The following is a 16,127-nucleotide window of genomic DNA, read 5'->3' on the forward strand; positions in this document are numbered from 1 at the left end:
TAAATTTTTATAATCATCACTTTTTAGATAAACGTTGGACATGTAACTGCAGATTTGTCTTTTTTGAAGGGATGATTGCAGACACTCTGAATAAAAGGAATACATCTAAAATCTCGAAAATAAAATGAATTCTGAAAATAAGATACATGTTGAGGTAATGATTTTGAGGTAAAATTTTCTGACACCAAGGATTTTGAGAAATCTAGGAAAGTGCAATAAAACTCTTTAGAAAATTCAATCATTTTAAGGAATGTAGACGGTTCTCGTCCAACAGCAGTGTCAAAAGACTCTAATATAACTGGATTTGATAACAATCTCATGGATTTATACAAAATGAACAAAGCGAAAAAACGAGCGAGCCTATGGAACTTTCTACAGAAGACGAGATTAAGAAAACAACTGATAAGTGCGACAAAACTATGTATTAAAATAAATCTTATATGCTACCAATTTTAATTCAGTTCATTTATCAGAAGCGACTATTTTGCAAGACAATACTCCATCTTCTTGTATTAACGAAGCAAACGCATTATACACAGATCTAAATAAACTCAAAATAAATATTTCTAAAGATCAAGTATATGTCGATAATGGCATGTCGATAGAATCAGATAGCTTAGACGAAGATTCTAGTAAGCAGCAGAAATTAAATAAGAGTGCATGTAACGCTAGTGCTGGAAACGTAAATGATGATACAGTGACATTTCAAAGGAATAAATCAAAAGTGAAACAGCAAAATTATCGTAAGAGACAAAATAATGAAGACAATAATATCTTGTTTAATGAAATAACAAGAAAAGCTTCCATTCCTGATGCAAATAAGGTAATTATTTTCTTATATATAAAATTTTGGTTATATATGTACATTTATTAATTATAATTTTATGATATCTATAATTATGTTTAAAAAGTCTCGTTGAATGAATATATACATAAGATCATAAAATATATTAATAATGTTAAATAATTATATATGATAATACTGATAATAAAGACGAAAGAGGTATTTTATACTTTTTTAATGTTTGCTCTATTTGTTTGGTAAGATATAAAATTTTAAATTCTGGACAGCAGACTAAATTGAATTTTTGTGGATAGCTAAATGTGAATGGATTGAAGATGATGAGGATGAGGGAACGAGGACAAGGACGAAGAAATACCTCATTGCTTAAAATAGAGAAATCACTTCCTAATTAGCGTATTGTACCGAAAGTGATAAATCGGTAAGTGACAAATAAGTAGCAATCCGTTATGCCAAAGAAGGTTTTATGGTTCTTTACATGCAGTAGAGCGACTTGAGCTTATATATAATCTTAACGAGCAACGGGTAAATTATTCTTGAAACGCTGCGCATTGAGCTATACGATGTTTTATTATTATGGGATTATTGCTAAGCTACTTTTAATGATTATTTAGTGGTAATATTTAATGATATTAATATTTGATTCTTTATTTTGATTAGGTATAAATGCCTTAAATTTCATTCAAAAAGGAAATTTATTAGCCAATGCTTCTGATGATTTAGCAGTTATTATTTAAGATTGAGCTGTAGGAAAAAAACGTCACTGATTTATGAGTGGTCATATAAGTAGTGTGTATCAAGTATTTATATCTACTTATCATGTATTTATATATACTTATAATTAATTATTGCGATTAAAATGTTTTATCAATTATAAAGGTTTATTACTATTCTATGTAATTATATATTTATCTTTCTTATTTTTCTAATTTAATCATTTAGGTTAAATGGTTGCCGTTAGACGTAGAGTATGTTAATATAGTCACTTGTTCTATAGACGGTTGCAAGATCTTGAACGACACATCGAAGAAATTGCATCGTAAACATCGCATCGTAAACAAATCATCGCACAAATTGAATGTGTATCCTGTGAAACATCACATGTAATCTTTTCTGCTGGAGAAGATGCAAGGATATTCTCCATAGATATTCGGGAGAGCAAATCAAACGAGTAAGTCATTATGTTTAAAAAATTTAAATATATGTTTATTTTCTATTCATCAGTTTATAGGTCACAGTATTTTTACATATGTTAATTTTTCGTATAATATATATATATTTCTTTATCCTCAGATTACTTATAGTAAAGGAAGGTTCGTTAGAAGTGCAACTGTTCAGTATACATTCTAATCCTTTTAATAGTAATAAATTTTGTGTCGGTTATTATTATATGAGAGTATATGATCGGCGAAAAATTTTGATGCCGCTTTATAAGCTGTGCCTCGATCACTTGGTACAGCATATATATTACAATCCTGTTAATGAAAAAGTTTACCAATATTTAATACAATAGAATAGTGTGGCTTGTTTTTCTCTACATGTGTTTAATTTTACAAATAATTTAAATGTCTCAGACAGGGAATAAGCATACACATATGTAACGCATGCTATATATAATCACAATGGAACAGAAATTCTCGCATTATACAGTGACGAAGACATCTACCTATTTGATAGATTAATGTCTTTACATGTAGATTATGCTCATAAATATCAGGGTCACAGAAATTGTGCAACTAGTACGTAATATGCAATTACATTATGGTATTCTATATTTTCCATTCTTGATTTTTTTATCTCTTTTCTTTGTGTGCGTTTCAATAGAGAAAAACTAACAGTAACAAGATTCAGTGAAACTTTAATTTGTTTTTTGTGTTGAAATTTCTTTCTGGAAATCATTCTATATAACATATCTCTTTTAATTCGGGACAGTAATTTTGATTTAGTATTTGATATTTGTATCATTTGATTGCAGTAAAGGGAATCAATTTTTTCGATCCTAAAAGCGAGTATGTTGCATCTGGATTTAATTGCGATAATATATTCATTTGATAAAAATACAGAAGCCATTGTACAGTGGATGGCAGGAGATAAGTAAGGAGTTGTGAATTTCCACACTAAATCCGATGAAAAACAAATTTTTCTTTTGCAGTGTAGAAAGAAAATATGGTCTTTTTTAAAATTTAATTTATAGGTAAATTACTTAGAGGGACACCCGCATATTCCCATCCTCGCGACAAGTGGATTAGATCACGATGTTAAGATATGAGTACCTTCGTGTAGAGAACTTCCGATAAAATCATTCACGAATGTACGTAAAAACAAAAATCATCTTTCCATAATGTCTTCTATTTTGTATTTCTCTTTATTTTATCATATTTAACAATAATTTTTTACGCGCGCGCATTCCTGAAATAAGAAAAACTAAGTAGACTAATTTCGATAAACATATGATTCACATGCTCTGTTTTTTTTTTCACAAGTGTGTCAAGTCCAATGCAAAGAAAAGATTCATTGGATGATTATTGTTGGGAATTATTGAATCTTATCCATCAGAGAGAGTCATTATGTGTGTTATACATATCGGGCATTTTTGTCGTTATCGAAAAATTGACTGTTCTATCATGTTTTTTTTTTAGAATCTTTATAGGCCTTGGATACGGGGATTGAAATCGATACGATGATGATTATCGCTTTGATGATTCCTCGATGGACAGCTCGTCTAAGGATAGCGGTTAGTCAATCAATCAGAAAGTGATGTTCGAAGAATACAGTGTCTTCCGTTTTAAAGTTGTTGCTTAATTAACGCGATATTTGATATTATTGCGATGACAGTTATAGAGCGTTCAAGGCATTCATATTAGTCGTTTCACAATTATAATAAATTCTACTGAATAACTGTGTTAATAGCTTTACATAGCGAAATATATAGGAGGAATAGCACTGCAACGTATTAAAGGAGCTGCGTATTCTAGTTACAATTGATCTTTTTTATCAGTTAGATATAATCGGTAGTGTGACCTATATAAGTTTACAGTTGCATTGTAATTTTTGAATATATACGTTGAATGGACACGAAGATTGTATGTTTTTAGTATACGATTATATTAGGGATATATATTAGGGAATAACTGAGAGAAAGAGAATAATATAATATTTTTTAATAAATTGCAAACATGGTTATAAAGCCGGCGAAAACGCAAAATTTGAAAGCGTTTGATATAATTACAAACGTATTTTTGGATATTTTTGGATATGTATCCTTTATAGGATTGTTTTTTTTAATTTAGTTTATATATTAACGCGTTTATTATTAGTATATATGTTTACGCGTACAATATGTAATATATGAATATAATAATCATATTTCTAAGAAATTATAATGCTTTATAATTATATATTAATATTAATTTATATGAAGAAGAAATGGATCCGATATTAAAAACAGCAATTTATCGGTAATTTGATGGACATTTGAATACATCAGAAGTCGAATTTTTGCTTAGCAAATGTATGACAAAGTTATGTGTATATATATATATATGTGAATAGTTTGTGATATTTCAGAACATTCATGTCGAAGTTACGTGTAGATAAAACACACATCGAAATTCTCTTTTTCGAAGAATCAACCAGAGGAAAAGAGAATGCAGAGGAACATTGCAGAAAATTACGAGAAAGCGATAAAGACGAATGATAAAACTTTGATTTTAATTCGGATATTCTTTACGAAAGATAGACGATATCTTCAATCAAACTTCGATTAATTTAATCAATGACTAACTTAGTATCTATACTATTTCATTGTCATGGATGAAATATTAATTTTTCTGTTAAATATGTTTAGCAGATAAAAGTTTAAATTACAAACATTGGATTATAATAGAATTATATATTGTGAATAATTCTGACGAATTGTCGACAAGTTAATCGGAGTTAACTTTAATCTCGGCTCAATTTATTCTTCTTTTTTTTTTATATTTAGAAAAAGATGAATTAGTTGAACCGATCAAAATTGATTAAAATTAACAAATTGGCACAAATTGATACACATTCATAAAAAGGGAAGGAGGAATGTCTATGTTTTTGGGACACTGTATAGCGCGATCGAGACTGTCGCCATCTGACGGCAACGCCGCGCGATCGGCGGGAGGGGGCTGACGGCGCGCATGGCCAATCGGTCGCGTCCATTCTCTCCTATCCTCGTCTGCCCCGTTGGCTGGCTTCTACGCGTAGGAATACCACTGACGTGTCCTCGCGCGGAGATCGACTACGTACGTGCGTGTAATTCGTCGACTTGCCTCGCCGATAATCCTCGCCTTCCCCGCGTGCATAGGAATTAGCCAGGCAATACCGCCAGTCATTGAGGTGCAAGCGAGCGGAACGTTCTGTGCAACGCGTTGATCGTCAGCGGTCAAGACTAGTGAACCAGCCCAGATAGAGGCGAGAGAACCACAACCCCGTTCGAGCTCCAGCGAGTCAAAAGTGACGGCAAAATTATGGCATCAGCTCTGAATCTGAATGCTTTCTTCAATTCCTTCAGCAGCACGCTGTGAGTATCACATTCGCAACGAAATGATGGACAAACATCATAATTGGGAACACGGAAATATGTGCGATTCTCTCTCTCTCTCTCTCTCTCTCTCTCTCTCTCTCTCTCTCTCTCTCTCTCGGAAGCCTATGAGATTTGGTCCCGTGACGCAATTTCGTAATCACGGAGACGATCTATCTTGTGCTTTTTATCTCTATGTAGAAGAACAATAGTTATCGTAATTCATACGTGTCATCACGTATTCATGCACGATGTCATGACCTTCGATAGACGTTCGGTAGATGTTCTGGGATGACGACGGACTTCGTTGGTTTATAGATAACGCGACGCATCTGCGTGACTGCATCCATGTATAGTGAAAGCGAAAGACGCCAAAAATATAGCATCGGAGAGATTTCGCGACTTTCTTCGATGACAACATGGGAGAAAGGAGAATTTCAGTTCCCTCCCCACTTCGTCCAACGTTATTAATGTTACGATAAAGTTGGGACACCCTGTATAGAATTTTTTTTCCAGATCCATACGTGTTGTTTTTAGCCGTTTTGCGTCGTGCATTTTACACTTGGAATGGCAGGGATCGACTTCGATCAAACTCTAATTGCCATATTGGCAATTAATTTATAGAGCTATACTTTCGTTGCTTCAACGTGGATGAAATTATTGATTTTTTTATTGTTTCTAACATAAAAAGTTTCGAGGTCAAATTTATGTTTACCTCGGGCGATTCTTTTGTCCGATTTTTACTAATATTAGATTAATTTTAATCTCGGTTCAAACTTGCTCTATGTTTGTGTCTCTTTTAAATTCTTAGAACTGGAAAAAAGTAATTGGGAAATTAATCTACAGTAATAGAGATAGACATCTGCTGGTTGAATTAATCGCGAATATCAAGTTGTCAAGGTTTCGTAAATCTGATTATGAAAAAAGGAGAGGTAGAAGAGATAAATATTTCGAGAGAGGAAAAACATTATATATTTTTTTGGAAGAATTTATGAAACTAATAAAGAGAGGGAGAGGGAAATGACACAGTGAGAAGTATTTCCGGTTTCGAGAATGTTGTCCAATTAGGTCGGTCCTTCACATCTTGCTCTATTATTGTCTATTTATATTAAATCTGTGATAATAAATCTTCATGAACTGATAGTGCCTCATTTTTTTAGAACGATTAATTTTTTAGCAACGATTGATTTATCGATGCTTATAGAATTTTGTTGATAGACTAATTAGTTTTTTATTGATTTATGTAATATATTATCATTATTACTAAATAATTAATCACAGATAATGAATTATTTATTATTTATTTAATTTTACTCCTTGCAACTTGAGATGGCGATGGCTTACAGACATTTCATACTTTACATTTTTTATGCATACTTTTTATGTATTTTATATTTCAGAACAAAACAGAATTAATTTTACTTAACTTTTTTTTACTCTGTAAGTTTTATATTATTCAATCTTATTTAATCTGTATAATCTGTATCTTTGTAAAATAATAATGGATTGAGAAACTTGTATAAACTGTTGAAAAATTTCTGCTAAGTTAAACTGAAACTTTTTAAAATTTTTTTGATATTAAATAGTTTAAAAAAACCATCAAACTATCGAACTAAGCAAATTTGTATTTCCTCTAGTTATTTCTTCCTTTCTCCTCCGATTATTTATCTTCATTATTTCCAAATCTTTCTCTTCTTTTTTTCCAATTCATTTTTATTGCTTTACACTTTAGAATATGGAAACATATTTTTTGTGCCTGACATATTCTATACTTCCTTTGTTCAATACTAGTTCTCTTTTAGTGAATTATGATATAGTTAGAAAACTTTTAGACGATTTTACTGGTTGAGTTAATCACAGGTTGATGGAAATACGGTTAACGATTGGCATCAATGAAGTGACGCTGCGACTGAATTTTTTATAGTTAAATACATCGCAAGTGCGTTGATATAAATATCCTATGAATGGCCTTGAATCAACTTTCCAGGCAAGATACAAAAGAACATCTGAAAAAAGAATATAAATCCCCTATTTGACTTAACTGCATACAATAAAGTCCGGGATTGTATGCGGAGAAACCTAGAGACTGAAGAGAAAATTGTGTTACATTATTTATAGAGTTAGATAAGCGAGTAAAAGATTTGTTTTCGAGTTTCAGTAATAGTTTTGAAACATAAATCTCTACTTCTTTGTAACTTGCAAAGAGATTGGGTTTCATATAAGGTGAGAGATTCAAATTTCAAAACTATGATAGTCTATATATGAAAGATTAACAATACATTCTGATATATGTAGATGTAAATGAGATGTTTTTTTTTTACAGAATATATTTACAGAATTGTCTTAAATAATTTATATTATGAAATGAAAAGCGAATTAACCGACAATAATGACTGTTTTCAGAAATGCACCAGTCAGACAACACTTAAAGAATGTGTATGGTTGCCTGTCCCTGTCCACCGTATCAGCGGCTGCTGGAGCTTACGTGCACATGTACACGCAATTTCTGCAGGCCAATCTGCTGACGACTATCGGCACTTTGGGCCTCCTCATTGCGTTGATGACGACACCCGATAATGGCAAGAATCAAAAACTGCGTCTCAGCTACCTCTTGGGATTTGCATTTCTATCCGGTCTTGGTTTGGGGCCCTTGCTTGAGTTGGTAATCAGCATAGACCCGAGCATTGTAATGACAGCATTAGTTGGTGAGCCAACCGTTGATTTAACTATTTTGCGCTGTTTCCAGCATTTTAGCTATTCTTGAGATAAGACACTGTCCACAATCGATTACATTAATTCGAAATTAATCAATTTAGTCTAAAGTTCAAGTAAAATTGATTTCGCCCAAGTCCACTTTTGTATACGAGACTTGAAAAACAAATCGTTGAGTTAAGAAATTTTGTATATTTATAGAATTTTATAAAAGGTGGATAAAATACGTTAAATAGTCAATTAAATCAATGATCAATTAAATCAGCAATGCGCAATCTACAGTCTCTGTGAATTTTTTGTGGTCAACCAACTCGAAAATATAAAATCATATCTTTTTATTTTATGTAAACGATATGAACACACATATGGTCAAAAAATTTTATCTAAAAATAGCTCTCTGAAAATGACCTTTAAAAAAGATTGCGTATCCATTATATTAAATCACGAAATGAGAATATCGATCTAAAATAATATCTCTAAACTTATCTATAAAAATAAACTTTAGAAGAATTTGTTTTACATAAAACAAATATGATATGTTCTATATATTCTTTCTAATATAATTCGATATACAATAATTGTACAATAAAATGTTTACAGGCACGACGGTCGTCTTCGTTTCCTTTAGTATTTCTGCGCTTTTGGCTGCACGTGGCCGTTGGCTGTTTCTTGGTGGCACTTTAATGAGCATGCTGAATGCTATGTTCTTATTCTCCTTCATCAATCTGTTCTTGCGCTCGACCTTCCTGTATCAAGCGCACTTGTATGTGGGATTATTCGTTATTTGCGGCTTTGTTATTTACGACACGCAACTGATCATCGAGAAATATCACATTGGTAGCAGGGACTTCATCATGCACTCCTTGGATCTGTTCATCGACTTTGTAGGCGTTTTCCGACACCTCCTTGTGATACTTACGCAAAAGGTAAATTACCCTGATGAATTAACTATTATTTTGATACTCCTTAAAATTGCCGCATTATTTTTCGTTGATGTACAAAAGGAATTTTAAGCAAGTTATTCCTTTACTTTCAAAACAATTGATTATTTAGGATATAATTTTTTCATCGATTTAAAATAACTCGTGTAAAAGAAAATAATATAAATTAGAAAGAGTAAATCGATAACTGCTCTGTTGTCGGTGTCAGTGTTTATGGGTTCAGTTTGCGTCGACACTAAGTAGATTAAAAGATCGATCGGATATTATAGCGTTGAAATAAAACATGATGTGGAACAATACGAAATGTGGAATAATAAAAAAAGATCAAGATATTTTTAGTGATATAGAAAAAAAAGCACTTAAATCGAAACAAAAATATGACTATCTTTAGTTTGCGTTTTGCATGTCAAAGTTATATATGTTAGACCACATTTTTTTAAATAAATATTTAGATGCACATTTCGTTACAAATAAGAGAAGTAATCCCTTTAAAAAAATTTTTATATTTAATTTTTTTACCTTGTTTCAGGAACTGTCCAAGGATTCACGCAAGCGTAGAGATTGAGCGAAAACAAGACGAGTAATTGCGGTGCATTCAAGTAAATCCATAAACTAGAGGTCTTCATGTAATCTATCCATACCTAGGTATTTGTGTACATATACATACCGGAAAAAAATTATATAAATACCGATATACACCACGTCATATACGTATATATACGCATAACATCTCTTTAGCGCGAACGCGAAACTATATATATTTACTATATTGAAAAAAGAGGAAAATGTTAAATGCAGTTCATTTACTATAAATGAAATCGGCTTCTCTTACATCTGATTACAGATGAAGACATGTCGTAATTTATTTTGGTCATGTCTCTGAGTTATAATTCTCCATCAACTTGTACACACACACACACACACACACACACACACACACACACACACATACACACACACACACACACACACACACACACACACACACACACACACACAAAATAATATAAATTAACTGTGTATTATATTTTCAACTTTCAATAAATGAATTTTCCCAAATTTTTCTCTTTTTATTTCATATAAACTTCAAGTATGTGAGTAATTACTCAAGGATGTGAGTAATTAAATAAGTCGATTGTTTCGATCGCATGTTTACACATTTAAGAGGTCTTATCTATATTATCTATTTGAAAATTGATTTTATACGAACGTAACATACATATGTGATATTTAGTCTTCTGGTGAATATAAAAAGATCACGCGAAAAGAAAAACAATAATACATGTCGCATACATAGAATAAAGAGTGACTGCGTCCATTCTGCGAAATGTACAAGCGCTGACAGTGTGTACAATATGTGTACAAGTTGTTTATTATAATAATGGTGGATTAATCGATATTTCTCAAGAAGATTACATTAGTATGGTCGCTGGCGATCCCTGTCTCTGTCTCCTCGACTAAAACAAAGTTGAAAATGGACGAGTAACAATCAATATATTCAGGTTTATGTATATGTAAAAATACATTCGTCAACGTGAACTCTTTATGCCCCCCTTCCTCAATATATCGACGAAAAGTAAAAGTTCACAAAGAGTTGAGGATCATGCAAGAAACATGAAAGGTAAAACCTACCCGCTGCCGCCCCTCATGGGACCGCCTCGTCCACCACGGCCGCCCCGGTCTCCACCACGGAAACCGCCACCGCCTCTGCCACCTCGGTCACCTCCACGTCCACCTCGATCGTTCCTGAAACCCCCCCCTCTGCTTCCGCGGTCGCCACCTCGGCCACCACCTCCTCTGCCGCCACCGCCACCACCACCACCACTGTAACCACCGAGGCCTTCCGGTTTCGCGCTTTTGCAGAGATTACACTGATCCCGCCACGCGAAATTTGTATTGCCGCAGTCGGGATTGGGACACCTGTTTCAAGATATTTTTAATTTTATTACCTCAATCTTTCTCAAGACACAAGCTTGTTTAACATAATAGTATACTGATTCACGTGTATGGAAACATGCCAAATATACACGTATTATATATATATATATATACGTACAGAAATGATGTCGGAAATAGAGCTTTAAAAAAGATTTGGTGTAAGAGTAAACGACCACACCATAATCAAACATATTCATTTTCTTGAGTATAATATAATTTTATATTCACCTCCAGTCACCTCCACGGCCGCCACCATCACGACGATCATCGCCACCACCTCCGCGATGATGATCATCGCGATCGCCGCCTCCGCCACGGCTGCCAAAACCACCACCTCGACCTCGGCCACCACCGCCACGACCACCGCCCATGCGGTTACCTTGCCAATTGCTTTTATGTTGGGCCATTTGCACCTTTATTGTGCTGCCCTTGAAGTCCTTGCCATCAAACCAGCTAATAGCTGAGCGCGCGGCGTTTTGATCATCATACGTAACTGTTGCCTCGCCCTTCGACTTTCCAGTATTCTTGTCTTTGTACATCCAAACTTTTGGCTTGCCTGTGCGTTTGTCATGCTGTAAACATCAAGTTTTCATTGAATATTTAGATATGATTTGATCTTATTATTACTCTCGTACTTCGCATTTAATTCCAAACACTTTTGATTTTTCATTCGAGATAACATTGCATTGGAGATTAGATTGGAGCTTCAAACATAGATGTGTGGTGTAAATACTAATCTACATATCGCTTATTTACTACGACATAATAAAATTCGAAAAACAAATTTTCAACAAAAAATGAGTCTGAATGTTTTAAATTATTATAAAGTTTGTAACATTAATTTTGGTAAAGGAATAAAAATTTTTTTCAAAGTTTTCAAATTTCTTTTTTCTTTCTTTTCGTTCTTTTCCTGTAAATAATTCCAAAATGACCATTTTTGAATTATTATAGCAAGCGAACATATAGCGATATATATATATACATATATATATATATATATATATATATATATATGAAAGAATACATACTTTAATAATGCCAATCGCTCCAAAATGTTGACAAATCTCTTCTTCGGAGATAGATGGATCCATACCGGATACAAAAATAGTATCCTCTTGTGTAACCATTCCGTCGCCGCCACCGCTGTTACGATCACCGTAGCCCCCTGCAATGGACCGAAAGTAATGATTCGTCGCACAGAAGCATCTAAGATAATTTAAAAAATATTCGCGTATCTACCGACCCTGGAGCTACTACTTCGTTCTACTTTAAAAGATACAAGGAAAGTGTTTCGGCTGCACATTTCTTTTTTTATATTTTTTGGCTTGCTCTGACGTACAAGAGTTTGGAAACACTGTCCATATATCTTTTTCGGGTTCATCACTTCTCAGTAAAAATAGTCGTATATTCAAAGTTATCGTATTCCCGATGACAACAACATTCTTAGTAAGGAACAACGGTCGTTTATTTTCGAGATGTTAGTTACCACACATTTTTTAATAGCCTCTACGATCTTGATTGCGAAGGATTTCCTGCTATTTTTTTTTTTTTTTTTTTTTTTTGAAACACGAGCAGAAGCGGAAAACGGATGACCAGTTTTCATTTGGGTAACGTTCTATTTATTCAGAATTTAAGAGTTTACAAGTAATAAATCGTATATACCAGCAAAAGCAAGAGACATTCTTTTCTCTTTTGTAGGGTATTAAAGAAGACTTATAAAGTATATTTTAACAACTAAACACGTATACACACATCTACGTATATCCTTGTAACGTTATTACTCAGGATATTTAGCATAATTATCGCTACTCGTTACGCATTTTTTCCATTTCTTTTTTTTCTCACGAAGTCTTAAAAGGAACGCACAATTACATTCAATAATAACAATTTCTCACTTAGATACCCATTTTTCTGCATAATTTCCGTATACTTCAAATTACGTTTGCAGTATGCATCGTAATCTCCCTTCGTATCGTGTTATTTATAAAAACGTAATGCATTAGTAGCGGTCTAATATTCCCAATAACACCTAACGATACATATAGAACACAGGGTTGCAGCTGAACATACAAAAGGGCTGCAACATTATTTCTTACCCTTGACATTTAATCACAGAATCGGCAAGTAGCTCACCAGCTGCCTTTTATTTACTCTTCTCGCGCTTTGTACGTTTATATGCATTTGAAAATGTATCGACCATATAAAAAATCAATCACGATCATCGTGCGACTATTGTTCTATTCACTAATGTTCACTCGCAATACCCTTCTTTTTTACCTTTTAGGAACCTTTCGACCTTTTAAGGGATTTCCCAAAATAGTTTTCCTACTGCACGACGTCATCGAGGACATGCACAGTGCGGAAATCGGTTGGGTAACGACAGTTTTCTTACGGAATGTATGAAAAATCTAATTTTGGCAGACGCACGGAGATGTCCTACTCTTGTAAAAAAAAAAAAAAAAAAAAAAAAGAAAGTCTTACTTAACACGGTAATACAGGAAAACGACATCCGTGCGCCAGATTCGTAGGATAAAAAAAGCAATTGGTGATCGTAAAGTGCATTTGGTCTTTTTTTTTCAATGATACATCTACAGGCAGAACGCGAACGGTTTTATATTTCATTCTCCTCCGTTCTCACTTTCAACGATAAATTCGCCGTGCGAGTGTGAGATTGAGAGACATCGCACGCTATTTACTGCACTATCCTAACAATGTTGCATAGCAGCCCTTTCATATAACACCGAGTAACCGAGTATTTAAGATCGTAAATAGTAGAGTGAAAGCTAGAATATTTAGCACCAGACTAGTACAAACAGTCTGGTGCATTTACCTTTGTTATAACCACCACGGCCACCGCCACTGCTAAAACACAGAAGCAGATATACCAATGAGTTGACTCATGGAGAGACTGTGATCGATCGATCGATGCATGGCGAATCGTATGTATGCCGCTCGCCACCTTTCTTCTTGATTGATGTACCTATTTGTCTAAATGTCTGTACAGTCATACCACATCATGATTTACATTAGACCGTTCGTCCCGCCGTTAAATCACGTCCGTCAGTGTCGTTTAGCATGCAGATTTAGAGAACTTTATACAATGTGAGAAACGACGACAAACGATTGTAAATCGAGAGAGATAAATCGGAGTATTTTGATCGATTCGACGTAACACGAGTCTCGAGGAAAAAGACAAATCTCGATAAAAGCATGCCTAATTTCTACTTGAATATATATATATATATATTACACACAGATATTTTATCATTTTTGAAATAAATAAAAAAAAAGGTAAGAGATTACTTGTGACTAAGAAAGAACTCTTTGACGGAAAGGAATATTGTTAAGCATTCGCTGCAACTCGCCGTTGATTCCATTGCAGATTGGGACATAGAAATTTGTAAATGCACAGCATAATCGACGTGTTTTGCTTTTCAATTTTTGTTCATGATAGAAAAGAAAAGTATTTCGAAAAATACCTGTTTAAATAATACCAATGCTAGAAGCGACGATATACACACAGTAAAACCATGTATCGCTTGAAGGCAAATAACATATGGAAAAATACAATATACGGTTCCACCTTTTTCTCAAAAACTTGTTTCTTTTTATTTAAATATGGTGTATAATAGGTCAGATAAGGCAATATTTCTCTGTAATCTCTTACGACAGACTTTAAATACCCTAGTTGCCTAATCATATATAATACACAACCTAATAATACAACAGTGGCCCCAGTGGCGACATCAATCGCTTTGTAGTCTAATCGACTTAAGACCTTTGCATTTAGCTGCCACATAATCTGTGTATGTCGTGTGCATGTATGAATGTGAATGTGTATGAATGTGTACGTGTGTTTGTTGTTATTTCAGAAGCAGCGAATAGTGTCGACATTACAGCCTTTTTACGTCAATTGTCATATACTGTTTTTTTTTACCTCTTTTTACCTCAGTTATATCTGTCTGTTAAACCTGTAGGCATACTTTAAACACATTAACGCCCAGTCGGGCATAAAACCGATTCGTAATGATTTCAACAAGAGTTTTCCATTTACTGGCGTTAAGAACATCATTGCATACCTTTGATTTTGCTTCGGCAAAGAATACTTATTGAATGCGGTGGCTGTTGATTTTAATTTAACACCGGAGTCCGTTGCTCCGGTTATTCGCTTCATTATGTATATTATATAAAGATTTAGAAAATGAACTTACTTGTAACCACCGCCGGAGCGATCTCCATAACCGCCACGATCGCTGTATCTACCGCCTCCACCGCCACCTCCGCCTAAAACATATATACAATGAGTATAAAGTACGAACTGTAAAAGAGAAAAAAATCAAGAAAGCTTATTTAAAATAATTTAGTTGCAGAAGTTTTTAATGTAACTGACAGATTATAAAAACTGAGAGGAGAAAGAAATGTAACAAAGAAGAAAAATGCAGAGTCAGAATCTTTAATTATAAAGAGTGCAAAGAAAATATGAACCTCCGCTGTAAGAACCAGAATTGCGATTATATCCTCCACTGCCACCTCCGCTGTAGCTGCCATAATTATTACTACTGTCTCCACTGCCACCTCCACTGTAACTGTTTTGGCTGCTGTAGCTACCTTGAGCTTGCGACTGATAATCTTGACCGCTGTTGGAACTGTAGCTGTTGTAATTGCTATAGTTGCTACCAGAATTCGGAGGTGGTTGACTATATTGATTGTAGCTACTCCCACCAGTCGAAGGTGGTGGATACGATGTATCCTGACCAGTTGCAGGAGGTGGCTGGCTGTACTGATTATATCCCTGCTGTTGGTAATTGGAATACTCTGTAAAAATTCAATACAAATATTTTTTTAACAATTTAATTTCCTTTATTATTCTTCTAATATACTATTGTAATTTTATATATACTGCTGCATGAAATAAAATTTAGTACCAGATCATTAATGTTTTACGATCTATTCTTTTCAGTTAATTTTTTTATATTATTAATTTTTTTTATGATATAGAAAGAAAAAGAGATAGATAATGGCATTTATAAATGTTCTCTTCTAAAAATATAAAAATGACAAGAAAAAGACAAGAAAAAGAAAATGAAAAAAAAAACGATAGTACAAAATAAAAATAAAGAAACAAAGATAAGAAAAAAATAAAGATAAGAAATTAATAAAAAAATTACAAAGAAAAAAAATA

The 16,127-nt window shown here is 33.6% G+C and overlaps 2 protein-coding genes and 1 pseudogene across 4 annotated transcripts in view; 2 read left to right on the forward strand and 1 right to left on the reverse strand.

The window, feature by feature from the left end:
* The first annotated feature begins 595 nt into the window (after positions 1-595).
* LOC108687098 lies at positions 596-3,324 on the forward strand (annotated as a pseudogene).
* Positions 3,325-5,026: 1,702 nt separating this feature from the next.
* LOC108687179 (bax inhibitor 1) lies at positions 5,027-11,256 on the forward strand. Of its 2 annotated transcripts, XR_001931740.1 has the most exons (5): positions 5,027-5,354; positions 7,758-8,059; positions 8,667-8,992; positions 9,537-9,652; positions 11,180-11,256. XR_001931740.1 is itself a non-coding variant. In XM_018192814.1 (4 exons), the coding sequence occupies exons 1-4, from the start codon at positions 5,302-5,304 to the stop codon at positions 9,570-9,572; spliced, it is 717 nt and encodes a 238-aa protein (XP_018048303.1). In that variant the 5' UTR covers positions 5,027-5,301; the 3' UTR covers positions 9,573-9,785. The 2 variants fall into 2 exon arrangements, 1 of the variants encoding a protein (XP_018048303.1); XM_018192814.1 differs by lacking the exon at positions 11,180-11,256 and having other exon boundaries at positions 9,537-9,785.
* Positions 10,053-16,127, reverse strand: part of LOC108687178 (RNA-binding protein cabeza-like) — a 6,724-nt gene continuing 649 nt past the window's right edge. Inside the window, exons 2-8 of one of the 2 annotated variants that reach the window (XM_018192813.1) lie at positions 15,431-15,760; positions 15,157-15,229; positions 13,776-13,804; positions 11,974-12,110; positions 11,174-11,517; positions 10,640-10,927; positions 10,053-10,464 (exon numbers count right to left, since the gene is read on the reverse strand). In XM_018192813.1, the coding sequence (XP_018048302.1) occupies positions 10,425-10,464; positions 10,640-10,927; positions 11,174-11,517; positions 11,974-12,110; positions 13,776-13,804; positions 15,157-15,229; positions 15,431-15,760 (1,241 nt within the window). In that variant the 3' untranslated portion in view covers positions 10,053-10,424. Of the gene's footprint in view, positions 10,465-10,639; positions 10,928-11,173; positions 11,518-11,973; positions 12,111-13,775; positions 13,808-15,156; positions 15,230-15,430; positions 15,761-16,127 lie in introns of both variants that reach the window. The other variant, XM_018192811.1, reaches the window with a different exon arrangement.

Source organism: Atta colombica, unplaced genomic scaffold, assembly GCF_001594045.1.
Source record: "Atta colombica isolate Treedump-2 unplaced genomic scaffold, Acol1.0 scaffold200, whole genome shotgun sequence".
Lineage (NCBI taxonomy): Eukaryota > Metazoa > Arthropoda > Insecta > Hymenoptera > Formicidae > Atta > Atta colombica.

Excerpts from the sequence above, each read along its gene's own strand:
- LOC108687179 (XM_018192814.1), top strand. The coding sequence starts at position 5,302 with ATGGCATCAGCTCTGAATCTGAATGCTTTCTTCAATTCCTTCAGCAGC. Across the intron at positions 5,355-7,757 it reads AATTCCTTCAGCAGCACGCT|AAATGCACCAGTCAGACAAC; the intron begins GTGAGTATCACA and ends GACTGTTTTCAG. Across the intron at positions 8,993-9,536 it reads TTGTGATACTTACGCAAAAG|GAACTGTCCAAGGATTCACG; the intron begins GTAAATTACCCT and ends ACCTTGTTTCAG.